At 37.4% G+C, this 27,917-nt stretch overlaps 1 protein-coding gene across 9 annotated transcripts in view; it reads left to right on the forward strand.

Annotated features, from left to right (window-relative positions):
• The window catches only part of sash1a (SAM and SH3 domain containing 1a), a 919,927-nt gene that overhangs the window by 859,847 nt on the left and 32,163 nt on the right, over positions 1-27,917 (forward strand). For 7 of the 9 annotated variants that reach the window (XM_039747549.1, XM_039747550.1, XM_039747558.1 and 4 more), the window contains exons 9-11: positions 15,774-15,906; positions 21,419-22,317; positions 25,547-25,621. In XM_039747549.1, coding sequence (XP_039603483.1) covers positions 15,774-15,906; positions 21,419-22,317; positions 25,547-25,621 — 1,107 coding nt within the window. The remainder of the gene's footprint in view (positions 1-15,773; positions 15,907-21,418; positions 22,318-25,546; positions 25,622-27,917) is intronic. The other 2 variants (XM_039747556.1, XM_039747557.1) reach the window with 1 other exon arrangement.

Raw genomic sequence — 27,917 nt, forward strand, 5'->3', positions numbered from 1 at the left:
TTTTCTTGTCTTCTTGAGGAGACAAGGCTGGTATACTGTCAAAAGCAGGGCCTGTTAAAGCCCATTGAGGCATTACTTGTTTGATTTCAGGCTATACAAGAAATAAATTGCTGTTTTTGTAACTTTTGTACAGTTAATCTTCTGGCTTTAAAGTGAATGGCTAAAAGCAGGTTAAAAACTCTAAATACCCATATTGCCTTTTCATAAATAAATTTAAATTCAGGTAAAGTATATTTTTAATATGACAAAATATAATTACTTCAAATAACAGAATTAATTTATATATGATCATCATTATTCCATTGATACCTTTTACTTGATATGAACACAATTGGTCTATCATGACTGGTTGTTTAAACCTATCCTAGGGTTTACTTCTGGGCATCCTTTACAATCACTTTAAATCAGATTGGCCCTAAAATTTGCTTGGGTCACCAGATCACAGTACCCTCCACGTTCTTGTATTTTTTTTTAATATATAATTTGAGCTATGATGTATTGTTAAAGGGCCAAGAACAGATTCTGGAATCTCTGCCCCTTCCAGTATAAGGCAAGATCTCAACTCTCTACTGCTTAGACTCCTTATTGCCATCTAGTGGCAAATATAGCTGTAAATGGTTGGTAAAAAAGGCTTTCTACACCATTACTGTCTATCTAGATTTCTTACACTGCGTGGCTGTCTTTCTTGTTTGTGAGATTACTCCTTTCAGATCTCAAAAATTTCCTTCACAAATCCAAGACATATTTCTACTTAAAGCACATCTCTGGCTAGCACTCTTTTGCTTTCATGCCAGTTTCTTGGGGATTTTTGTTTTATTGCCCGTGATGCTGCATGTTACGGGTTCGTGACAAGGTATAGTTTTAGGAATAAAAACCATGCATCTCAGGCTCTGTGGGTGGACGTGGCCGTGGAAGCTGGGCAGCCATGGGGTGTTCAGTGTGGAGGAGAGGTAATTACTTGTTAAGGTGTAGGCACGGTCAGCTCAGCTGTTCCATAGCAACATCAGGGCATAATTAGGATGCTGTAACTGCACAAGTATAAAGAGAGTGTTAGGGAGAGATTAAAAAATCAAGAGAAAAGTGTGTGGGGTAGAAAGAGGGGATCAGGCAGATGAGCTGGTATGGAGGACAGGAGGCCCTAGTCCAGAATTGGCCCCACAGGGAGCAAAAAGACCTCATTCCATAGGCGGGTCGCTTCTGCTGAACTATTGGGGAGCAGTAGAAACCAAAGGGGCTTCACAGATAGTCCTCCAGACACCAAAGGATGATGGGTTTCCCAGCAGTGATTGATTGTGGTGACTGGGGACACAAGTCATTTTAAGGTGTAACCACACATACCAGAGTCTCGGCTTTCAGATGAGTAGACCTGTTAGGTGAGCTGAGACTGAGAGAAGGAAAAGATGCACTGAGACTCGAGCGAAGGAGAAGTACCACATTTTTTCCTTTTGATTTTAACTTGTTAGTGGATTAGTTATTTGGATTTTTAACCCCCATATGGACAGTACACAGTTTTTATGAAGATTTTTTTGTTGATAATGTGTGTTCATTTGCACTAGTCCATCTCAATCAATGACTATAAATATTCCAGGCTCAGGGACATTATGCCAGCCGTGGACAACCCAAGCATCACACTGTGCCTCTTCAAACAGTACCAAAGAAGTTCAGTATGCGTCTGAGGTCACTGGATAGTGTCCATGTCTCGCAACCATATAGCAAGACAGGGAGCACCAGGACTCTAAAAGAAAACATGGACCTTCGTCCTTTTGCTTAGATATCAGGAGGGTCACACACCCCTTTCCAGCAACCTCTTGATCCCCCAATGCTCTCCCAATTTGTCTATTGACTTCATAGAATGAGTCACCAGAGACATGAATGTCACTGCCGAGGTAAGTAAACTTCTCGACAAGGTCGACACTCTCTCTGCAGACAGCTGATGGCTGTGCCGAAGAGGTCATTAAAGGCCTGGATCTTGGTTTTTATCCAGGACACTCGCAAGCCCAGACACTCCGGTTCCTTGCTCAGTCTCTTGAAATCCCCGATCAGAGCCTCCATTGACTCCGCGAAGATTGCAGCATCATCAGCAAAGTCAAGATCAAAGAATCTTTCTTCATCAACAGATACCCCAGAGCCACTGGACCCCATGACCTTGCCCAACACCTGGCCCATGCAAGCATTGAACAGAGTAGGAGCAAGAACACACCCCTGATAAACCCTAGAATCAACTGGGAAAAACGCAGAGGTTCTGTCTCCACTCCACACAGTACCAGTGTATATAGGAAGCCATGATATCCAGCAACTGTCCCACAAAGTCTCAGGGTGTCCCACAGGGCAGCTAGATCAACACTTTATGAAAATCGACAAAGGCTGCAAAGAAACTCTGCTGATATTCACATTTGTGCTCCATGAGAATCCTCAGTGCCAGGATGTGGTCCATGGTAGACTTCTTAGGCATAAAACCAGATTGCCACGGTCACTGGTGGGTGAGCAAGTGATAATGGATCCTATTGAGGATGATCCTAGCAAGGATCTTACCCAGCACTGAGCAGTGTTATCCCGCTGTAGTTGCCGCAGTCCAGGCAATCACCCTTGCCTTTCCATATAGGGATGATGTCCTATTTTTCAGTCAGTTGGGATGACGTCTGCCTCCCAAATGCAAGCAAGCCTTATCACCACCCTGGAGAATTTCACCCCGGATACCACAGATTCCTGTAACCTTCTCTACCCTCAGTTGGTTCACCACCTGTGCAATCTCAATGAGATTGGGTGGTTCACAGCTAATTGGAGGATCAGCCTAATGAACTGTGGGCAGGTTCTTCTTCAGGCCGAACCACAGCAAACAAAATTCTATTAAAAAATTATATATTATTTCTATATTTTTTATATTTTCATACAAAGTATGTAGATCAAAGTGATTTTACAAAGGCTAAAGAAAAAATTTCTGAAAGAAGAAACAACAAATTAAAAATAACTATATGACTAAATAAATGAAACACCAAAAATATTTAAATCATACAGATATGCAAGTAATAGATAAAATAGAGTCCACAATTATAGATTTGTTTTTATGTCCGATTATACTTATAAGTGATATGGTCAGATGGCTAGGTAGGACAGGGAAAAAAACTTTAGCTGCCAAGAAGCTGGAGAAAAAAAAAATCTTCATAGTTTCCAAGGCCAAAAGACTGCTCAGTCTTGTGGTATAGTGGGTCCATGACTCAAAACAAATGGCTGTTTTAATAAAAATCCATTGGCCAGCTTGTTCTCCATGGGCGCACTTACACAGCTGCAGAGGGTTGACGCACAAACAAAATAAAAATGTAAAAGAACAAAAGTTAAAGGATGGGGAGAAAGGCAGGGGCTTGAGTGAGCCGGTGCTTATAGAGAAGCAGGAGGATGGGAATGGTACCCCAGGAAGTAGCATGTGGCCAGCACTCAGGAAGGGGGCACGGAGATCACTGTTGTTGAGCAACCAAGGGAGCAGGAATGATCGTTACACTCCGTAGTGTCCTCTTGAAGTGTGGACCCAGCAAGCGGTAGCGGTGAGAGGATGGCATGCTTTCACCGTGTTGGGCTGCAGTGGGTGTAGGAGCACGGACCACTGGCTCCCCCTGTTATGCCGTGGATTGAGCAGTGGAAACACAGGCCAGATTTGAAAGATGTATGTGCCTGTTAGTGGACATCACTCCGTGCTGCAAGGTCTGAGTAGGATAAGCCTGAGAGATGTCAATTATTAAAGGGAAGCAATGAGGAATGAGAATTTTAAAGAAGGCTACTACCTGAATTTTAACATAGTATTTATGGATTTATTGATTTGATCATTTTAACCTCGACTAGAACTTGGATGTTTCAATGGATTATTTATTCATTAACTTTTGAGCACTACACTTTTTTACACTACACTCATCATCCCTTGCTTGGCATGTTTTGTCCTCATTTGCCATGCTCATCTTGGTTATAGTACAGTTACGGTGTCATGTTCAAGTCGCTCCTATTATAGTAAAGGGAGCAAGGAGCCTAGCCGCACAGTCACAAGTCCCCACTGGGAATTCCATCGTACACAAACGTGGTTAAGTAGTTCCTATTGTTTTTAAGCTTCGTCCTAAAATATTTCAAGGATCGAAAATTACAACTGGGAATATAAGAAGATAGGCACTCCAATATGTAAGAAGGCTTAAAATTTTAAAATTTGATTCTAAAGGAAATTGGTAACCAATGTAACAGTGCTAAAACAGGTGAAAAGTGCTCAGATTTTCTTTTTCCGGTTAAGATTTTGCTGCATTCTGAACGAACGACAACCATTTATTACATTTTTATGTAGTCTAATTAGCAGTACTAACAAATGGCTGTCTTCCTGTTAAACAAGATTGAAGGCAATTTAGACACTGCCAGAGAAATCCATTCATCAGCTACAATGATTTTTAACCTAAGACCTTAAGTTGTAAGTGTTCATTTACTACTTTAAGCTGTGCAATCAGTCTATTATGATTTGGTCTTAAATCTAACTAAAATTTATTAAGAATAAAATGTTTATTCAAGTAGTCATTTAACTGCTGAAAAACTGCTTTTTCTAGAATTTTACTTAAAAAGGCAGCTTAAAGATGGAATTGTCAGACAGAGTAGTCAAGATCATTTTTTTTTACATAAGCAATGGTTTAACTAATGCAGCCTCCAAGATGCTGGGAAGACACCAGTATATAATGAAGAGTTTAAATATGTCAAGTACACTATCAATTAGCACACAGGAAATGTCTCTGAAAAAGCCTATTGGGACAGTGTCAAGGACACAAATACAAAGTGTCAGTTGAAAAATTATTCTTAACATTCATTTGTACCTGTTTTAGTGAAGGAATAATAATAAGGGAATTTAATGTGTGACTAGTTACTCTTGATAAACATAGATAATGGCCATTAAACAGAGAAAGAGCTTTGTAAAGTCCATTCATCTTTTTAAATTTTCTTAATTCAGTTTAAGGTTGCAGCAACCACAGCTAATCCCAGTAACTGTGGATGCCAGAGGTGAGCCTTTATTAGATGGGGCAGCAGTCCATTACTGGGTACACACGCACTGTGAGGCACTTTACAGTCAGTTATTAACCTTGCACGTATATCTTATGTTTGTTTGGAAGAAAACCTGAGATAGAACACAGGGTTCTGCATGGGTTTATTGTTGTGAGGCAGTAGTGTTAAACTATAATTACAGTTAATTTAACCTTATGACAGTAAAATAATCATTGTATTGTTTATTTAAAAAAATGTGGAGCAGTTTTTTCTTGACCGCTTAATCAATAACATCCATTGATAAATGTGGTTTAATTAAATTTCAATCAAGTGTTGAGTGTGTTAGATTTAGGAATTTGAAGATAGAAAAAAGGACTGGGAGTTGGATATTACAGAACTTATTAAATGGTTGGCAGATAGCTATTAACCAAAGTTTGCAACATTTTAGTTTGGGTGAACACTGAAATTTACTACTTTGCTAGATGGCTCCTGAGGTAAAGAAGGAGCATAAATGGACTAGTCATTCATTTCACTAGGTTATATTATCATACAGATGAGGTTATTCAGTGCAGGTGCTGAATATTTAGAACAAGACCAAAAAAGCTGTGCCAAATGATGGCTTACAAAGTAATTTAACTTTTGACTTACACAAGGACTAGCTGTGTCCTTTGATTTTAGCAACCGAAAATTTCCTTGCATATAAAAAAGAGAAAGGAGGCCACAAATGTTTTAGGACATGGATCAAGAAAAAGTGTAAAGATCTTATTGTATCCCACAGTGTATAGCCATTCTTATGTGCATTGTTATAAATGTGTGTACATCTTCCATGATGAAAAGCTTTGCAGGAAATATAAACAGAATAATACACACAAAGCAGTACCTGTTAAGGGGAAAATGTTAAGATTAACAGCTTGTCTGTTTTCATTTTTAGTCCTGTACTCCCTGGCGGCATGAGTTATAAAGTTATTTTTCAACAGAAGTGAATTATCTTTAAACTCATTGTATATGTTCCTCTAATTATGACCTTTTATTAAAGATCATTCCTTTTTTTTGTCTTTAAAATTGTTAAATGAGACAAAGGGTTAAACTGAAAGTTTGTGTTAAGTAGTAAAGCTGTGCAGTAACAGTATTAATCACTCTGTCAGTAACTAGAATGTCACTTTTTTGACATGTGACTTCTGCATGTTGGTTTATGTTGTATGAAATAATTAAGAAAATCAACTTTGTATAATCATTTACAGTGTGCTGAAAAATACTACAAAATATAAAAAGTACTATTTTCTGTAGTATATGTATAATGGATGGAAGGTTTGAAAATTCTTCGTGTTTAAAGCTGTCATGTAGGTTTTGATGTACTTCCTCATCTTTCTGGGCTAATAAATCATGGAAAGTTTACATTCTTCATGTCTTAGGAAGCAGTGAGCCATGTTTAAATGATGCCTTCATAACTTAGACTGAAATAGAGCTCTCTGATGGCTTTTTTGGGCAGGTGCCAGTTTAATAGAAGAGACCATAACAGAACATCTACAGAATCGTGTGCAGCAAACCCACATTATGAAGATGTTTAGCACAAAAAATTACACAATTATTTATATTTCAAGTGAAACTTAATTTTCAAGAGACAATTTCCTATGATTTGGTCAGCATTAAACTGATTTTAATAGGCATTTTATAGTTCTTATAAAACCATATTTGGAATATTGGATATTTCTTAAGATATTAAACTAAATAAAACAAATGGAAACACTACATTGAAGAGCAAATAACCTCTAAGTGTATCTCTGGCCTAAAGAACATGCTCTTACAGTAAATGAACTAAACTTCTTCATTCTTGAACAGAATAGGCTAACTGGGGAGTGAATCCAGCTCCGTTCTCGGAGGCCTTGATTAAAATAATCTGGTAGAATTCTCCACTTACATGCTGAATCACCTACTTTAGGACACAGATGGAAGTTAGAGAAGAGTACATTCAAATCTGGAAAGCACTTCCTTAAACGAAATGTTATGAGACTATAGCATCAAGAAAAAGCTACAGAGCCGCTTCCCACTGGATGAGGTATTGTGGCTATGTAAGCACTGCTATTTTCTTATAAGCAGCTTATGGCTTATAGAATTGTGAAAGGGAGAATGTAAAATGATTTTGTATACAACATATGTAACCTTGCTTATATTTTGGTCTCTGTTTGTAATGTTTGAAACTTTACAGGTTGGTCATGAACTTTGGTATACCCTGATGCAAGTTTCTTCTACTAGTTACTAAACTCAATGTCCAAAATAATTTTGATAGCCACATGTTTGACTTATTTAAAACTGTTTGAAACTGTTGAAAATTAATCTAACTGGGAATTTAGTTCTGGATGAGAAGATGTTCACAGCACAAGTTATTGTCGCTCTTTTGAGTTTCAGTTGAAGTCCTATATAGCAGGCTAAGAACTCAGTGGTCTATTGCACTGTGCAAAAATATGTATAGATAAAGTTAGTGTACATCCTAACTCTAAACCTGCAGCCTAACTAAATATGATTCCTATCTTGTCACAGTTAGTTTTATCAAAATATATTTTTATAAATGTTAAAATTGTTTCCCTATCTTAAAAGCCACATGCGAACAATGATATTTGGTTACCCTATGTTTTTGAGCTATATAGTAATACTGTAATATCTGAAGCAGGAAATGAGTGAAATGTTATCCTCTGACATGTGTTGCTTTTTAGATAGCATATCGGTAGTAAAGGTTCTACAGTAGGCTGGCAGCCCATCTAGGATTCGTTTGAAGTTTGTTCCCTATATTGGCATTTTAGGGTTGGGCTAAAATGCCAGTACTGTATAGGTTTAAGTTGAATGAAATGATTTTAGGAAAGTTCTATTAATAGTATAAAGGCTTCCCAGAATAGTTTTTAAAAAGTTTTCACAAGTTATCTTTGCATATTAACTTTAAAATTTGCTGGTCTTTTTGAAGTTTCTTTGTCTAGTCATAGTTTACATTTTGAATGATCTACTATATAATAAAACACTAATGTGTGTTTGACCAGTTCCTCCAAATCAGGGGTGCCCACACTTTTTCGGCTTGCGAGCTACTTTTAAATTGCCCAGGTTGAAATGATGTACCTACATTAAAAAATAATATATATATATATATATATATATATATATATATATATATACATATATACACTGAGTATACTTTTATACATAAAATGTATGCTGCCGTACCTTGCATAACTGAATAGCCTTTAAGGCACAATAACACTTCAATACATTTATGGTCACTACAGTATTTGGATTTAATAATCTTTTTGTGGGAAAAGGCTGATTGACATAATTAAGTAGAGCCAAATATTGCAGTCAAGGAGCTTTTGAATTCAGCTGAGTGAAAAATGATGGCTGTCCGATTAACTGTGATTTTAGTTCCCTCTCCTTTCTCTTTCTCAGATTGCTTTTTGGAAGGACATCAGTTTTGTAGTTTTTATGAACAGTTCCAAAGTGCCTTTCCACATTTTCCTTCTTTGGAATAGCAATGATAGATTGACAGATCAGGCAAACGCACTTCTATTGTGACATTGTGAGAATAAAAATCCTCTTCCAATTCCACATCCAGCCCATACCCCCCCAAACAATTTTTTTTTAAATCCGTTCTTTAGTCGATATAAATTGGAAGGCTAACTAGATAACAGCTGGAGTTTTGCAGTACCTTGTGCGTCTGATTGTGTGTGCGGGATGACCAGTGTGTTAAAAAGAAAAGAGATCTCAGACTGGCCGCCCTGTATGTCAATCAAGTGGCAAATACCATAGGGAGGATATACAGTATGAATATAATAATTTTTTTGAATGCAACGCAATCTACCTGCACTACCTTTGCGATCTACCGGTCGATTGCTATCGATGCATTTGGGCACCCCTGCTCTAAATAATCTAATTGTTCAGTTTGGCTTTGGTGACTTGATGAAGGAGTAAGTGTGAGTTACACAAGGAGGAGAAAACTGCATGGTAGGCATGTGGAAAGTCATTTCCAAAGATAGCAAGTATAAATATGGACAGGGTGCAAGAAAACCACCCCAAAAATAATGACAGCAACAAAGAAGAAATGTTTATGGAAACATACTTCAGAGAAGGGGGCACCAGTGAAGAAACTGTCATAATACAAAAAAAAGTAGCTGAAAGTACATGTAGGGCAAAAGATAGCAACTATTTTAAAGCATTCTATTACATGTATTTGACAGGTGGCATGGCTAGTACTATATTTAAAAATAAGCTAAAAGTTTGAAGTACAAAGGGGCTATAGAAAACAATGACTGATGGAATAATGCCTTTAATTTTTAACTTACCAGTTGACTTGGAGGTGGCAGGGAGGTGTATGATTTGTGCTTATAGAAAAGGGCTGGCATTGTCTCTTCAACCCCACTCCATAAAGTGATCCAGTAGAGGTAGGGTTGATCCATCTGTACTGCAGTGTTTAACAGAGTAGCATGTTTAATTTAGAATATTTATAACTGGTTCACATCTTTGTGATTTAAATTCATTGGACTAGCTTACATATTTTCTATCTAATTGTGTATACTAGGGTTACAAGTGATGCTTCATGGTACATAATATAGATAGGACTTAATACAGCACATTCTTTGGCCAAACTTTCCACATAGAACGTACATGCTTGAAAACATAAATTCCGTTCTTGCACTCTCATTCTAGATTACTGTAAACAGCTCAGCTAGGATAACTTTCATAATAGAGTGTCCCTAAAATGCACTCTCTATTCGACATGATTTTGTAGTACATTCTTCCCTCTAAGAGCTAGATGAGCAAATGCTTAATGTTTGTTCATCATTCTTTACACACAGTGTCAACTTAGCATTGTCCCAGGAGCACATCATTAAATTGCTTCAAAAATACAAGAAGTCAGTATTCAAAGAGAAGTAAATATGGGCCACAATATTATTACCAACAAAGTTCCATCAGAGATTTCAGACCTGCAGTGTTTGTATGCCTGTATCTGTTATTTTTTTATCGTGTAATAAAAACCGAAAGCTTTACTTTCATTTAAACAAGTATCTTGACTTTATTAATTATGTTGATAGATTCTCCTGCAGAATCTCCCTATTCTTTTCATTTTTGGTGATGTTGATCATTTTTAACTTTTTTTTAAAACCATAAAATGCATCTCTCCATTTTCAGAGCTAAAAATGGATGTCGTGGTGTGAAGAAAGCTAATCCTATAAAGGTGGAAATTATCTAGATAAGATGTTAGTTCTTGACTTAGCATGCAAATGCTGTGGTGGGTTATATTTGCTGCTCAGCCTTGATTGCATTTCTTTATTCAGCAGTGAAACATGGAGAACCTCAGAAATAATATAAATATTGCACAGATGTCAGCCCATCCTTGAATTAATCCAAATGGGACTGATAATTTGTCACTGCTCCATTCACAGTAGAATTTTTATTGCTGTCCGTGTATTTTTATGAAAATGAGTGGATGGTTAGAATTGAAGGAATGCATCAAGAGCAGAGCTGAGAACTGCTGTTGCAGTCTGTATAAAATACATTTTAAAAATAACTGTTACAGTTATACTCATGGGTACATAGCTATATGATTAGAATAAAAAAAATCTCTTTAGTTGATTTTTATGAAATGACAGAGGGCGGGCTTTCTAAGCAAATGCTCAGCCTCCTAACAGTTAAGTTATTTGTGTTTAAGCTTGAGGCTGCATCTGCAACTCCCTCTCTATTCCAGGGTCAGACCTCATCTTGGCTTCAGTGGATTCTCTGCAGCTCTTTTCCTCTTTTGCAAAATTCCTTTGACAGTAATTAGGGATATAGAGGCCAGCAAAGGGTCAGATAGCCTGCATCAGTGAAAACAGGGATTGTTTGCAATGCACAACACCCCTTTTCTCTGCTTGTGAATAGGAGGTTTGCAAGAAACTGGCATGTGGGGCTGTTGTTTCAAGTCATGAGTAGGCCGGGGGACTTGCAGGAGCAGCAGTAGTACACGCTAGTGAGGTTCACTTTGGTTGGTGAAGGTGTTCGTCTGCTTTTGCAGTGGATTCATTTGAATGTCATGGAGATGAACGTCAAGATCCACTAAATGCCGAAACCAGTAAGTAACGTGGACTGTGGAAAAATGTTATGGTGCTAGTGCTATTTTTTTTTTTTGTGGATGATTTTATGGCCAGTGGCTTTAAATTTTTTTTTGAAAAAGTAAAACAGGATCACTTATTAAATAACATTTGGTATCCTTTATTTCAATGGTTTTCCTTAGAAAATCATACCATACAGCTTGCATTTATTATATATCCCAACATATCTCAGTGGATGCAGTGAAAATGTTTTGTTGCTTTTAAATGTAGTGTACAAAATAAAGATATTGTATAGAAAACAATATTTATGAGGATCTCAACCATATGATGTCTGCAATTGTTTTATATATACCTTTTGATATACAGTATTAATGTTATAGTAAACGGAAAGAGGAATGTAGTGTACATATGTAGTGTATGTGGCATTTCACTGTTACATTTTTTTTATAATTCATTTAAGGGTACAGGACACATTTCACTATTGCCTTTGTAAATATAGTACTTCCTGCTACTTGCTTTCTGATGTGTTTGTAATTTCATTAGACATTTGTCTGTTTGGATGTGTAGGCATATTGTAATATTGGTCTTAAGTCCTACTATGAGAAGTATTATATACTCTTAGTTATTATATAACTAAGATTACTTTTTAAATCATACCTTTTGCCTTTATGGCATTTTGCCTGTTACAGTGGCCAGAACTGCGTGGTATTTGACATGCAGTACAATGAGTGTACTTAAATGCAGTGCCTATCTTTCCTCTTAACTCGTATCACATAGACATTTACTGTACTACACTGCATCTGTTTCTCACTTTATCTACATTATATCCTCAATTGCCTCTTCTCTGTGATCTGAGATCGATGAAAGCTATATGCGTTTTAAGCAGCTGTGATAGCTGTTCCAGAACATTAGATGTAATGTTAAATTTGTTGTTAAATATTTAAAATATATTTTCAAATATAAAAACCAGTCTCATTGAAAACTCCCTGCTTGTACTACCTTTTTTACAGACACTTTTTTAAAGAAGGAAAAGTTTAACTTAATAGGTAATATTTGTGTGGACTACATGAAGATGCTGGTGTTAAAAAAACAGAGTAAGAAAGAACTTGTTTAAGTTTGTGTTGTCACCATTTTTCATATCCAGCTCTTTTATTTCTCCTATGATGGAAACTCCCTTTAGTTCCTCTGTAAATAAATAGCATTTTTGCTCTATTTAGTCACTTGATTAAAAACTATCAAAATGATGTGTACCCTCAAGGGCATGTAGCTGGTAGTCTTCCAAAACAATTTAACTCATTGACTGTTTCATTTTAGTTTATGTTATTTTTTAATTTTTGATAACCTAATTCAGCTTTAACCCCTGCTACCCCCACCCCCTTTTTCTAGAACTGCTTTCCTGGTACACTGTAAGGGGGTAACCAAAATAGAGTCAATAAATATAAAGAACAAAAACATTTCAGATGTTCTGTATGTGACAGAGGATGTTACTGCCATTTACCACTGATGTATAGGATAACTACTGATAATTGTATATATTTTTGTAACAAAGATGATGTTTCGATTAACACAACCTTATCAGGCAGTTTTCAGATGTGAGGTATGATGTGTTTTTCAACACTTTAGGACAAGCAAGATGTTGATACATTTAAGTTAACATTTAAGTGCTTCACAAATAAAATAGGACAACAGCAAGGCTAATTTTACATATCTCTAGACATGTGTGGGTTTTTGTATAGATTATTTTCACATGAGCTTTCAGTTGTCTTACCGTAAATCTTCTTTGTGGTCTTTCTAAGAAAGAAGTGAAAGGGGGGCAGGAGAATAGCTTTTGCCTGAGTTGCAGAATTGTTAACAGTAGCCAGTATATATTTTAAGAGAACTATCAACTTGTAGTATTTTGATGACTTGAAATTTAAGTGAGTGGCACTTTTTGGTTTTGTGGTACTTTCATTGTTTCAAGTCATACAGTTTGTCTTCCAGTGTACCAACAGTTCTGTTTTCACACATCTTGAAGGTTGTTAAGTTGCCAAAATACTGAGTAACCTCAAGAGCTGTTTATTAAGGAGCCATTCTGGAGCCAAGCTTGTTTGTCCTATTTTTCAGAGACTGAAATGGCCTTTGTTCTCATTCCTTTTAAAACTTGTAGAAGATGTATATGCAGTGGTTGTGTTGTTTTTTTTATTGGAATACATGTTAGTAATATATACTGTACATTAGAATGTTAAAAAAACTTGATTCAGAGTCTCCCTTATAATTTTATTTATATTGAGTTTAAATAGAGTACTTCTCAACAAGAGCAGTTATAAGCAGATAAATAAAGCAAAAACTATTTTACTGAATATAATAAATAACCATGAGCATAACATATGTTGTATATATTGTGCATTTTTTGTGCCGAACTGAGAAAATGTAATTTGATTTAATGGGCACGGATAGAAATGTTACTTAGATAAAGTCCCTTTGGAAATAAATAAGACTTTATTTTGGAATGTTACATTAAGAGTGGAGGAGCCTCACAAACAGAAAGAGTTTCAGAAAACTGAAGTATATTGGATTAGACTAGCCATTAAGCTTTATACTGTAACTATCTACTCTTGCAATTAATACTGAGGTTAATTGTATCTAAGAACATTATTCTTCTTCTTTTCATAATTTTTTAGGTTCTGATTAAAAGTAATAATGTACATTTTTGTTAATGTGTCTTAAAAGAGGAAAACTGTTACTGACAGGTCCTGTATGAGAAGAGCAGATAACATTGGTGTGCCATTTCCTCATGATTTTATTTTATTTTTTAACTCTCACAGAGTGTTGTAAGTTGACCACAGTGCTGGCAGCTGTTAGTGACATTAAAATTTATCGGTGCGTGATTTGTGATTGCATCCACAATTTCATGTCTCCTTGCTCTGTAGCTGGATACAGTATAATCACTGTGCATCCTTAAGGGGGAATTCTTTTGTCAGCAGTATCTCAACATGGAGACACCTGAAACTTTTCCTTGACCGAAGTTATCCAATCTGTAAATGGCCTAATAAAATAAAATTAAGCAACAGTTCGGTTTGCTTTCTCTGTAATCTGGCTGTAGATTGGTAAATTGCCAGTTTGCTATGAATTGAACAGACAAGGCAGCTGTCTGCTATGTGATGTAATGTTTCTATGGAAATTAACAAAAACAGTAAAGCATTCAGCTCTAAACGACTTTAGTTTTTTGCCAAAATAACTATACTGTGAGCCATATGGGCTCTCTGATGGAAAAGTTCTCAGGATTGCTTGAAGAATCATCTTTAAGCAAATAGTCTCAGGATATCGTATGGATAGTAAACTAAAAAAATGTGTGTACAGAATTAATGTCATTAGATTAGTATTTATCCTGTGCTTCAGGTTGTTTCAATATTTAGAATTCTAAATGAAGCCTGCCATAATATTGCCACATTATGATCGTAATAACAACACAACACAATGCATTGAATTTTGATCCCTGTGGGCTTCCACCAAATTCATTTGTTTATAGTGATGGCTTTGAGGGCTATAAGTACAACTTTCAGTTTTAACTTCATGTGTTAGTACCTTTAACAAGTATGACAACTGCAAAACATTGTAATGTGGACTGTTTGCTTTCAAATCAAGTTTAATTCTCTGTATCTGTATCTGTATTCTGCTTAACAGCCAATATAAGACATACAGTACTTCTAAAATATTCTACCCTTATTGTGTATTAAACACAATTACAATTCACACATTTGGGTGGTTATTTTCTTGACCACCTGTGACCTACATCACTATTTGGGAGATGAGAAAAGAACATTTAAGTGTCCCAAGTTGCTTTTCTTCATTAAAAATTAGCTCTGGGGATCATATGAAACAGTGCCAAATAGTATCAGACACATGGTATAATCTTCTTTTTACCCACTGATGTTAAATTCAAACTTAATTACTTTCTTCCCCTTAGGGATAGTTAGCATGTGTAAAATATTTAGGATTAATGCCTAATTAGAAAATTGCCCTGTGGCAAGGACCATTCTATTGTATCGTTTTCCTTATATGATTTTTCTTTCAGTACAGTTTGTGATGGAACCCAAAGAACCAGAAATTCTTGGTTGTAATGGCTATTGAAAGATCACACAGTAATTCAGTTTTATATTTTGCCATTCAAAGTCAACTCCCATGTTCTCTTTCATATGTTCTGTAAACATACAGTGAATTTGTAAATGAAGGATTGAGCTTGCTTAATGCCTTTTAAATTGAGCTTTTGTAGCTGCTAATACAGTGTAATTTTAGAGATTTTCATTTGCAGCTGTTTACTGTAGCTACACATTCTTTCACTCTCAGTTTCATACAGATACTGTACCATGTTCAGATCAGAATTTGCTGCCTAATGTGTAGAGTTTACATTTTATCCAAATTCTGGTTTCAGTGACCGTTACAGTTTCATCCATAATCCAGAAACATACAATAACGGCATTTGATTCCAGCCAGTCTAAATTGATATTTTTTCTGAACTGAAGTAATTGAATACCTAATTTTCCCTTTTTGATGATCAAAACTCATTATTATTCAATAGTTGAAAACAAAGTATTGCAAGGTCATTGAACAGCGTGTCTGAAGAGTGAAACTGGAAATGCTTACTTACCTTGGGATATGCCTCACTGTGAAAGGTACTATATTAAACCAATTTATTGATGCATTTTTAATTTTCTGGTCCTATTTTAGTCCTGTGACCAATCAGACGATGAAGCAGAAGAATCCACAAAGTTCAAGCGACTGCACAAGCTGGTAAACTCCACCCGCAGGGTGAGGAAGAAGCTGATTAAAGTTGATGAAATGAAAAAGCCTACTGCTGAAGGTACAAACATGGATAACCAGCTGTATATATGTTTGAATATTTACTAGTTTCCTGAGTTATGTTTAAATTATATTAAAAGTTAAAATATAGAGAATGTTAACTAATTCCATTCCCGCGTGAGCCATGGCCTATATCCAGGCATGCCAAATAAATTTCTTAAAATATCTGAAGTGTTTAATGAACATTCTTATATATAAAACACTTTGAGTTGAAGTTAATTAAATTAAAACAGTGAGCCTAAAATACACCTTCATTCTGCCAACAATCTTAATCTAAACAGAAAATTACTGCTACATATACAGTATGTATGTTATACTGTATGTTAGAGTTGTTACTATTATTGTAATGTTTTATTGGATTGATCAATATCTTTATTGCTAGTTTTAATGTATATATAAAAGTGTGAAAAGTGTATATGTTTTCTTCCTAGCTTAATTGATATGTAACTTTGTTTCAATTTGCTGCCTTATGTAGTAAATACTATCCCAAGAAGCTTTACAAAGCAAAATAAAATTTCAAAGCAGTACATGCAAATGATTTCTGCACCTGAGATTATGGCCAGATCATGAGTTAGGAAAATGCATGGATGTAGAACATAAAAAGAAATATCATATAATGCCCACAGAATATTACAAAGGTGCTAGAGGGTTAATGGAGTATAGGGGAGTTTGAAACATTAAGGAGAGGAGTATATGTATTAATATTTATTCTTTGAGTTCCTATATCACAGAGAAATGAACAGTCATTGAATAATACCCTTCTTATAAATGCATATATATTGACTTACATATATTCTTAGTTAATGTTAACCTATGATAGATGTCGATATAGTTTGTTCATATAAAATGCGCATAACTGACAAAAGTAAATACTGCATAACTTCTCTTACTACGCTACTGGACCTCCATGTATTGCTAAACCAGCTTAAGAATTTTTGTATAGATTCCATCATGATGTCCTTAATGATGCTGGAATAATGCAATACAATTCTTTGGCTAGGAATTATTTGATTTGGCATTTTCATGGTGGTAGTGGAAAATATGGTGCCCAATGTGGAATCTTTTGTAAGTGCTCAACTGGTTGAGATGTAGTGACCTGGTAATTACACACAATTTACTTTCATGCCCTGTCTGTATAAGCAGTGCCACACTGATAGATCCAGTACAGTCAGAATAGAGAATAAGCCCCTGATAGTTGGAGAACCCTCTGCTCTACCACGCAACATTGAAAAGTCATGACAGCCCAACAGTGTCCAGAGTCTTCAGCATTTCTGGGTGAATCTCATCCATTCTGGGGCATTGCTTCTGCTGAGCTGCTTAACTATCTCAGTGACCTCCCTCAGGCAAATGGGTAGTGATGCCTCATTAGCTTCTGGCTCTGGCTCCTCCACAGAGAGCATGTCTGTCAGGTTCAGGAGCTCCTCCAAGTGTTCCTTCCACCACTAACTACATCCACATTCTGTGTCAGCATTTGTCCACCCTTGCTGAGAACAGTCTTGGCGAAGACTGCCTTCTCCTTCTAAGCTACCTGAGAGTTTCCCAGAGCTTCTTTAAGCCTGATCATTAGTCACTTTTCATGGTCTCTGCAAAAAAGAGGAACCTATGGCATTCAGGCCGCAGCTACTGGCAGCCAATTCCAAAATGGGGGCTTTGAACAAAGTCTGTTTTGGACTGTATATCCTCAGATCCTCTGGAATGCCGAAAAAGCTTTTTCATGTGTGGAAGTTGAAAGTGTTTTTTGACTGGGGCCTCCCTGAGACATTCCCAGTCCACCTTCACTACTCACTTGGGCTTTCCAAGCCTGTCCAGGCACTTCCCCCACCATCTGACCTAACTCACCACCGGGTGGGGATCAGCTGACAGCTCTGCCCCTGTTTTCACCTGAGTGTCCAGAATATATGGCTGCAAGTTTAAAGATTATAAAATCTAACAAAGATCATTGGCCTCTGGTGCCAAGTACATTTATGAGACACCTTATGCTCGAGCATGGTATTTGTTTTAGACAAACCATGCCTAGCACAGAAGTACAATAACAAAATCATGCTTGGGCTTAGATCAGGCAGGCCGTTTCTCCCAATCTCACCTCTTCAGATGTCTCCATCATTAACCATGTGGGCACTGAAGTTGCCCAGCAGAACTGTGGAGTCCCTAGCAAGGACTCTTTCCAGGATTCCCTCCAGGCACTTAAAAAAAACACTGATATTCCTGGCTACCATGTGGTGCATAAGCATATACAGTAGTCAGAGTTCACAACTTCTTGAACATCAGTCGCAAAGAAGCAGCCTTTTCATTTTCCGGGTCAGACTCTAAAATGGCATTGGCATTGACGAGGCAGTGGCTCTGCCACCTGATGTCTTTTCCCATGGACAGCTGCAGAGTAAAGGGGAGTCTAGCCTCTTATTAGAGGTTTGGTTCCAGAACCCAGTGAGTGGGTGGACACGAGCCTGTGTGGTAATGCTCCACCTCTAGGGATGGGAATCGAAAACCGGTTCTTGTTGAGAACTGGTTCCCACTGTTTCAATTCCTTGGAATTGTTTGCCATTTTTGCAAACAATTCCCCTATCGATTCCAGTCGCCTCGAATGACGTCACCACATTGCGTAGCGTCATTTACCCAGCAGGAAACATGCAACCTAAGCGGCACAAACGCTCAAAACACGCGATAACCTTAAATGAATGTCGTGTTTTTGATCCGCTCCGGACTAGTGAATCTCAACCCAGCAGCAGCGGTAACGTTTGCACGTCCTCTCCCATTAATACGGCAGGTAACTAATCAACTAACATTGCATATTATGTTAGCATGATTTGCCTTATTGCAAAACCTGCTATTACTGTGCATTGCATTTAGATGACCATGACGAGAGAGACAGACTGAGTCTGGCCGGCTCAGATGCTGGCAATTCTCGCTGCAGTCTACCGGTAGCTTCTCCTTTCACAGAGTGTGTGCAGGCATCCTCCACCCCGTCTGAGAGGGTGTTCTCCACAGCTGGAGAGACCATAAGTCCAGAAAGATCACGTATCCTTCCTGAAAAAGCAGACACAGTATACTTATATTTCTGCAAAAGAATTGTTAATTCTCCATAGTTGATGGTTGCAGAATTGCACAGTTCTATTGGACTTGAGTTGATTGTATTTGTTGCTGGCTGATGTAGTTTTATTTTTGAGTGCTCAGCTCATATATACTTTTAAAAAGGAGAGTGTAAATGTTACTGGACATTCTTGTGTAATTGCCACAAAATAATTTATGTAATACTTTGTTATTGCTACAGAAGAATATTTATTTTATTATTATTTTACATTTACAAATTTGTTTCTGGGGACCCCGTGGCACCCCATCGAGGAGCCGTAGGCTGTGGATCTCTTAAGATCTCACTGTTGGGTTTGTAAGGTCATGCTACTCCTATGTTTCTATCTTGTTCAAAGATAAGATATAAAACAAAGTTCTAAGCTAATTGACCTGTGTGTTCTCCTTTTTTAAAAATAAGAATCGATAGGAGAATCGATAAATAATCGAATTGTTAAACAGAATCGAAAATAGAATCGGAATCGTGAAAATCTTATCAATTCCCATCCCTAGACCACCTCATCGAACAACTCCGGCACCCCCACCCCCCTCCCCCAAAAGGGGGGAACATTTCACCTCCCAATAGTTTATCTGCCTAGTTTCCATCCCATCCCTTGCCTTTGACTGCCTCCTAAGTCATATTGCTTCCGACCCCTATTCCTCATGTAGGTGGTGGGTCCACAGGAGGGATACAGTGGGATGCAAAAGTTTGGGCAACCTTGTTAATAGTCATTATTTTCCTGTATAAATCGTTGGTTGTTACGATAAAAAATGTCAGTGAAATATATCATATAGGAGACACACACAGTGATATTTGAGAAGTGAAATGAAGTTTATTGGATTTACAGAAAGTGTGTAATAATTGTTCAAACAAAATCAGGCAGGTGCATAAATTTGGGCACCACAAAACAGAAATGAAATCAATATTTAGTAGATCCGCCTTTTGCAGAAATTACAGCCTCTAAACGCTTCCTGTAGGTTCCAATGAGAGTCTGGATTGTGGTTGAAGGTATTTTGGACCATTCCTCTTTACAAAACATCTCTAGTTCATTCAGGTTTGATGGCTTCCGAGCATGGACAGCTCTCTTTAACTCACACCACAGATTTTCAATTATATTCAGGTCTGGGGACTGAGATGGCCATTCCAGAACGTTGTACTTGTTCCTCTGCATGAATGCCTTAGTGGATTTTGAGCAGTGTTTCGGTCGTTGTCTTGTTGAAAGATCCAGCCCCGGCGCAGCTTCAGCTTTGTCACTGATTCCTGGACATTGGTCTCCAGAATCTGCTGATACTGAGTGGAATCCATGCGTCCCTCAACTTTGACAAGATTCCCAGTCCCTGCACTGGCCACACAGCCCCACAGCATGATGGAACCACCACCATATTTTACTGTAGGTAGCAGGTGTTTTTCTTGGAATGCTGTGTTCTTTTTCCTCCATGCATAACGCCCTTGTTATGCCCAAATAACTCAATTTTAGTTTCATCAGTCCACAGCACCTTATTCCAAAATGAAGCTGGCTTGTCCAAATGTGCTTGAGCATACCTCAAGCGGCTCTGTTTGTGCTGTGGCGGAGAAAAGGCTTCCTCTGCATCACTCTCGCATACAGCATCTCCTTGTGTAAAGTGCGCCGAATGGTTGAATGATGCACAATGACTCCATCTGCTGCAAGATGATGTTGTAGGTCTTTGGTGCTGGTCTGTGGGTTGACTCTGACTGTTCTCACCATTCGTTGCTTCTGTCTGTCCGAAATCTTTCTTGGTCTGCCACTTTGAGCCTTAACTTGAACTGAGCCTGTGGTCTTCCATTTCCTCAATATGTTCCTAACTGTGGAAACAGACAGCTTAAATCTCTGGGACAGCTTTCTGTATCCTTCCCCTAAACCATGATGGTGAACAATCTTTGTCTTCAGGTCATTTGAGAGTTGTTTTGTGACCCCCATGTTGCTACTCTTCAGAGAAAATTAAAGGAGGAGGGAAACTTACAATTGACCCCCTTAAATACTCTTTCTCATTATAGGATTCACCTGTGTATGTAGGTCAGGGGTCACTGAGCTTACCAAGCCAATTTGAGTTCCAATATTTAGTTCTAAAAGTTTGGAATCAATAAAATGACAACGGTGCCCAAATTTATGCACCTGCCTGATTTTGTTTGAACAATTATTGCACACTTTCTGTAAATCCAATAAACTTCATTTCACTTCTCAAATATCACTGTGTGTGTCTCCTATATGATATATTTAACTGACATTTTTTATCGTAACAACCAACGATTTATACAGGAAAATAATGACTATTAAAAAGGTTGCCCAAACTTTTGCATCCCACTGTATATGACCATTTTGATTTTATTTGCACTGCTTTGTACTGTATATGTGCTTTTACTATACATACTATTCCTTTTCAAATTTGTGTTTTCTTAACTTTCTTTTCTGCATTCTTCTGTATTTTAGAACTATGTTTTGAAGGCTCTCCTACTTGTGAGGACAACTCTGCACTATATACGGGAATACAAAAGAAACCACTTCGTCAAGAGGATTCCTCCTCTTCTCTGCAGCAGCAGCTTTCCCACGAAGATGACTCTGACAGTGTAACCACTTCACCCTCTTCTAGTAGCTTGGACACCTGGACTGGCCGTAGACTTGTCAAAACTTTTGGCAAGTCAAGCAGCAATCATGGGCTTATGAGACCAACAAAAAAATCTAGCTGTGGAGGTAGTGGATCCTCCTTTTCATCTGGAGTAGAAGGCTATGGAGAGGATGAAAAGGTACAGAAAGTTTCTCGCTCCATGACAGACGGTGAGATGAAGAAAGCACTAAGCCCAGTGAGCCATGGGGTAAGTAATGAGAGCATTTATGGGTTTTATGGCTTGACCAAGCCCAAACACAACCTGTTGGTTTCTTTGGAAGAGATCCATAGTGTCAAAAAACAGGTTCATCTTAGGAAAATAGATGGTAACTACTCATGTTCCAGAAATTTCCTCTACCAGCGCCCTGCTACCAAGGTGGCAGTGTCCTCTCCTCCCACAGTATCTCGTGACCTTCAGCTACTACGAGAGAAAGCCAAAGGAAGTAGCTGTGGAAGCATAAACTATGGCTTTCCCAACCGCAAACTGAGGGGGCGAACAGCTGTCAGTGAATTCAATATTACCTATGTAGTGGAGCGAAGCCTTTATGGACATCTGAACTGGTCCCAGCTTGTACGCCCTGTGGCAGACCGGACGCTAAGCAAAGCTGACCGACAAGATCTTCGTCGATGCCTTCTGGATGAAGAATGGGAGTCAGAAAGAAAGTGGGCAGCGACTGTGGACCGTTGCACCAAAAGGGTGTTTTTGCGCTTTCAGCAGAAGTCTGTGAGTCTGTGAAGGGGATTTACTTATCCCTTTTATTAGCCTTGATCTTTCATTTTCTTTTAAGGCTGCAGCACATTGGGCCTACAGTACATATGTGCCTAAAGGTTTAAAATTTCATAGGTGACTTTAAGGTGTTTAGTGAGTTTTGGCATGAATAATAAATATTTATTGATGAGACACTGCTAAGGAAAATTGCAAAAAACATATTCTAATTATGCATGGCTACTATATCAATTCTAGGGTCAGTTGAACATATTATGTCTCTCTCCCCAGAATAAAACTAAAAATTACTGTTTATATAAATAATAATTTGTTCCTGAAGAAACACTTGTCTGCTGTTGTGAAAACAATAGAGGCCTGAAAGACCAAATGAGGCTCTTTAAATTACCGTAAAATACCTTTGAACCGTTGAAAGTTGGCTTCAAACATGATAGCAGAATGACTTATAAGAACATGATCTTAAATACTTATTTTGTAGTGTTTCTTCAGCATTTTGATACTTTTAACAAGTTACCATTTCCTTAATACTTTAAATTAGTTTTATGACATAGATGTAGGTTTTTGTAACCTGCAGCCTTTAGGAAACTGAAATTTCTTGTGCTTTATTCATTGGAAGTGGTCACTATGCTTTACCAAACCATACATTTTTTTTAATTTGCTCCAGCTTTATCTTTTATCCATGATATCTGCATGGTGACTGATAGTATTGGACTCATTTCTCTCAGTGTTTTTCTGATGACACTTTGCATGATCATTCCATTGAACATTCAGGTGTCATTCACCAACAAGGTTTAAAATTCCACTGATTGTTTTCAAATTTTCTAAAGGGTGCAATCATACCACTTCTGTACCACATGGACCTGTAACTAGGAAGGTTTAATTATATTTAAGGTGGACACTGATCTATTGACTAGTTAAAACTGATCTATTGATTAGTGTCTATAGACACTGATCTATTGACTATTAAAAACTAGTTTTGGTAAAAGAAAAACTTCCCAGCCCAATAAGTAATATTAATCCATCTCACAAAATACCTGTACTGTGTATATTTACAAGTAGATTTACTAGTTTTCCTTCAAATCTTCCACAGTGTGAGGCTTGTTCCGATAGACTTTTCCTTTGAACATACCCCAGAGGAAAAAGTCTGGTGGTGTCAGATCCGGTGGCCATGGTGGTCAAAGTATCTTTGAAACTACCCTGTTGCCGAAGAAGGACTCAATTTCTGCCAGGCTCCTTGCCCATTTGTGACACATTGCTCCATCTTGCTGGAAGTAACTTTCCATTAACTTGCAATCATCCAGTTGATTCTGACATCGTTCAAACGAATTGGTGACCCAATGGGTTTGCTCCATGAACACATGCTGCTCAATATTGTACATCACTCTCCTGATGAGAAGTCGAGTGACTGAGTGAAGGGGTATGGGTGATATGTACCTAAAAGTTGCAAACTCAGGTTAAACGTCACAACAGCTGTCCGGCACCTACCTCATCGCTGTGACACAGGGACATCCCAGCTTGTTCAAAGCTCCATATGCTGAGGAGCATGTTGCATGTTGTTTCATTCAGATTGCTTCGTCCTAGCGAGAGTTATTGCAGAATATTCTGGGCCTCTTCCGAGTGAATCTCCCTGTAGTTAGTCTGTTCGTGATCAGCTGTTATGAGTGTTTTTTGCACTATGTGACTTTTTATTTTTAAGAGAATAAATCACAAACAGAAAGTAAGGCACAGTTTAAACAAAGTACAGTCAATAAAATTTTATAAATGTTCCACAAAGAAAACAACTGAAATCCTTGCAGAGAGAATTATACATTTTCAGTTTTGGATAATATGAGCCTTCACTTTTCCATTGATTTATGGGAGGTTGGTTAGAATTCATCCTATTAAACAAAATTATTATTTAGACAAACAACTTAATGAAGGATATTGCAATAGATTTTCATTACATAATATTATGCCAACAGGTGATAATCTGGATATTTTTGATAAATGGTTGCTAATAATTTTAGATCCAAGACACTCTGAGAACTACTGTATCTTAATATTTTAATCCCAAATGGTCTTATTGTAGACTATTTCCAAAGAAGAAGAGAAGAGTACTTTGTTGTTGGCTAATTTACATTCTTTGTCTGAAATTTGAATTGAAAGATAGCTTTCCTATCATCCCATATGGTCCTCTAGAAGTGAATTTATTGAAAGTAGTTGATGAGTCTGTATCGTCATTAAAACTGGACAGTTTAGTAAAAGATACTGATGGAAGATGTAGAAAGTTGGTCCGATTACTTTTGACAAACTCACTAGCTTGTATATAGAAAAAGTAGTTAATTGTTGGAAGATTATATGTAATAGATAGTAGTTCAAGGAACCACATAGATGAAATCTGTATAAAAATCACAAAAAATGTGCATATGCCATAGCTTCTATAAATTAAATATGATATAGTTTAAAGAAGGCTGGAATGTATGATTATTACGTTGAAGGGAAGCGGATAACACCATTTCTACATTAAAGTATGTCCTAACTTGGCTAAATGGTGGAACAATGGATTGTTAGTTAATTCACAGTAATTAGTATTGTGTGTAGCACGGAGCAAATCATAAAGATGGGATTTTAAACATGCTTTCCTTTCCGTAGGTATCTAACAAGGCATGGTTTACTTGATTTCTGCCTTCTTCCAAAGTCTCAGTGTACATGGTCATATAATAGAACCGGCAAACCATCAAAATTTATGAAAAAGTGGATATTTTTTGTTAACAGTCATTTTTTTTTCTATTTTTTGTTTAAGTCTGTGGTTTACAGGGTGAATTAAAGTTGGCAAAATGTGTTGTGTGCTGAAAAAATGAGAATCTACTGTCATCACAATTAAGAAAAATATGACACAGTGTCACCATTGTGATCCTTAGAGAAATGACATCATTTGACTTTGCTGTTCCTTTAGGACATCCAAAAAACAATGTCTGGGTTTTTTTAATGCACAAACTGGTGATGTTTAAACAGCTGATCGTCTGTATCTTCTACACCCTAGTCTGGATTTAATTCACAAGCTATCATTACAGTTTCTGCAACATTGTTCTATTTGAGCCTTTTCATGCGCATAAGTACATTTATGCAGATCAAATGAATGAGTTTCATTTTTGCATAGCATGAATCATTGTGGTGGTGACTGATGAAAACAATTGTTTTTCTCTCAAGAGATTTCTTAAGATTTTATATCTCTTTTTTTTCTTTTCAGAGAACATGTAGCTTTGGAGGATTTAATCTTTCAAATAGGTCATTGCACGTTGCTTATAGTGGTTCTGACACACAGGTGAGTGTTAATGACAGAATGGTTTATAACATAAAAATCATTTTAATGGGTGAATAAAAACTCTACACTTCAGTTTTATTTCCTTAATATTAATGGTACCTGCAATTCAGCTTAATTTGTTACTGCTTATGTATATTCCCTATTTTCCCTACATTAAAAGCTAAATAAACTAAATAAAAATATATAATACTTTGCATATGTTCACTCCCTTTAAGTAATGATTTGTTAAAGCATCTTCTGATTTGATTTCAGCTATAAGTTTGTTTTAATTGCTCCCTTTCAATTTAGGACAGTTTCAGTTTTATCCCATATTTCTATGAAGAAGAGATGACATTCATTCTCTCGAGCTCAGCCCTTTTCAGCTGCACCCACAGATTTTCTATAGACCTGAGATCTGGGCTTCATCTGGGTCATACTGTGACACTGTTTTTCCTTTTCATATGCAATTATTTAGTTGAGTTGAATGTGTGCTTCACTTGTTGCTATGTTAAAAGATAAAATTCTTGGTTAACTTCAGCCTTCTCACAGTAGGCAACATGTGTGTAACTTCATTTTTTGCTAAATACTCACCAGACCCCCTACCCCCTCCTGAATTAAAAAGACCCATATTATGATGCCACCACCACCAGCTAGTTCGGTTTCATGACAGGGTGAAGATTCAGAGTATTACATTCATGGGTGTGAATCACAGTCGTATTATTTGGATGGTTACTTACCAGGTAACGCTCGGCGTTGGTCAGCCAGTCAGCAAATCCACCTTGTCTTCTCAGTTATGAGAAGCAGACCATAGATATGTGATACAGTACTTTCCCAATAAGTAAGCGAACCAGCCGCTTTGGCACAACGTCAAAGGCTTCGCCTCAGGTGTTGATGTCTGAGGTTTGATCCCTGTAAAGGAAATCAATTAGAATGAAACATGTGTCGTGTACTCTTTGCAAAATTTGGCAGTTACTGTATTACACACATACACACACATATTTATCTCCAGAGGCACTGTACATTGGCTTACCCTGTGCTATGACCTCCAAAAGGTCACACAAAAAGACAGTTTCCCCTTGGGGATTAATAAAGAGTACCAAGAAAAAAAAATGATATATGGGCTGCCAAATAATTAACATTTTTAATTGAGATTAATAGCAAAATGTCACTCAGCTAATTGCATATTTAACCATGCAAGTTCAACATTGTCCAATAAGTCCTTGTGAATGTTGTAGTAAAAAAGACAAAGAGATCATAAATCTTTGGGGCACCTAAAGGCTAACTGTGTAATGAAAAGGAAACATGGGTTCAAACACATTAAAAAGCAAAAGAAAACTCTGTATCGGCACAAGTCCCAAAGTAGACTGTTTAAGATGGGAGAGCTGAAAGGCCTTATGGGCTCCTGGGAGGAAGAGGCGGGTCCAGGAGGGCGGACAATGGAAGGACGTTAGAGATGCTATAGCTGTTAATCTTCCGGTCGGCAGAGAGAGGAAGAGAAAAGGCATCATTCAACATCATTCTCTGGTGTTCCAGCAGGACATTACAATTATCTGAGCACTTAAGCTGTCCCACGTGCACATATGCATGACAATGTGAATTCTGTGTAACTTTTTAACTGCTCAAACTACAAAGACTTGTATATTTACAAGTGTCACTTGTCAAATGTTCACAACACAGTCCAGCTTCACAGATATAGATGATGGAGGTATAGTTTTGAAATTCCCTGTGAGCAGCCTCCTGAATGTTTTGTATAGTTTTGTCCTTCTGTGTAAATTTATAGAAGTTGGGAGTGCCTTCCAGATGAAGACGTTTTCCAACCTAGATAAAATCACACAAGCAAGTGGGCACAGGACAGGAACATAAATCCAAGAAAAATGCAGTGAGGCATTGAAAAAAAAGACCCCACCAACTGCTATCCTGCCATCTCCTTTTGACACACTTATGGATAATGCACTCCTCTCGTTTCATCGAGCAGCCCTTGTAGCAACCGCCACAGCTGCCCTATGACACAGTACTCCTGGGGTTGCCTGGATTTGTAGTCCATTTAAGTAGCGCAGCTACAGCGTTGTTTGTGTTTTTCAGCAATAGATTACAAACCAGGTAAAATAATTTCCATTTGATTATTGAGGACAAACGCACAAATAGGCGGATCTGCAAATTGTGAACCTGCAGGTTGGCAAGAGCCAACTTGTAAACCCTTGATACATGACACAATTGTTCTTTGTGAGGGTTAAATGTAAGAATTGTCAGACTTCATTGAATGGTGTCTCTCATCTCTGTTATCTTCAGTTAGTTTTAGAGGTTTACAGTCTGAAAT

The sequence above is a fragment of the Polypterus senegalus genome, chromosome 3 (assembly GCF_016835505.1).
Source record: "Polypterus senegalus isolate Bchr_013 chromosome 3, ASM1683550v1, whole genome shotgun sequence".
Classification (NCBI taxonomy): domain Eukaryota; kingdom Metazoa; phylum Chordata; class Cladistia; order Polypteriformes; family Polypteridae; genus Polypterus; species Polypterus senegalus.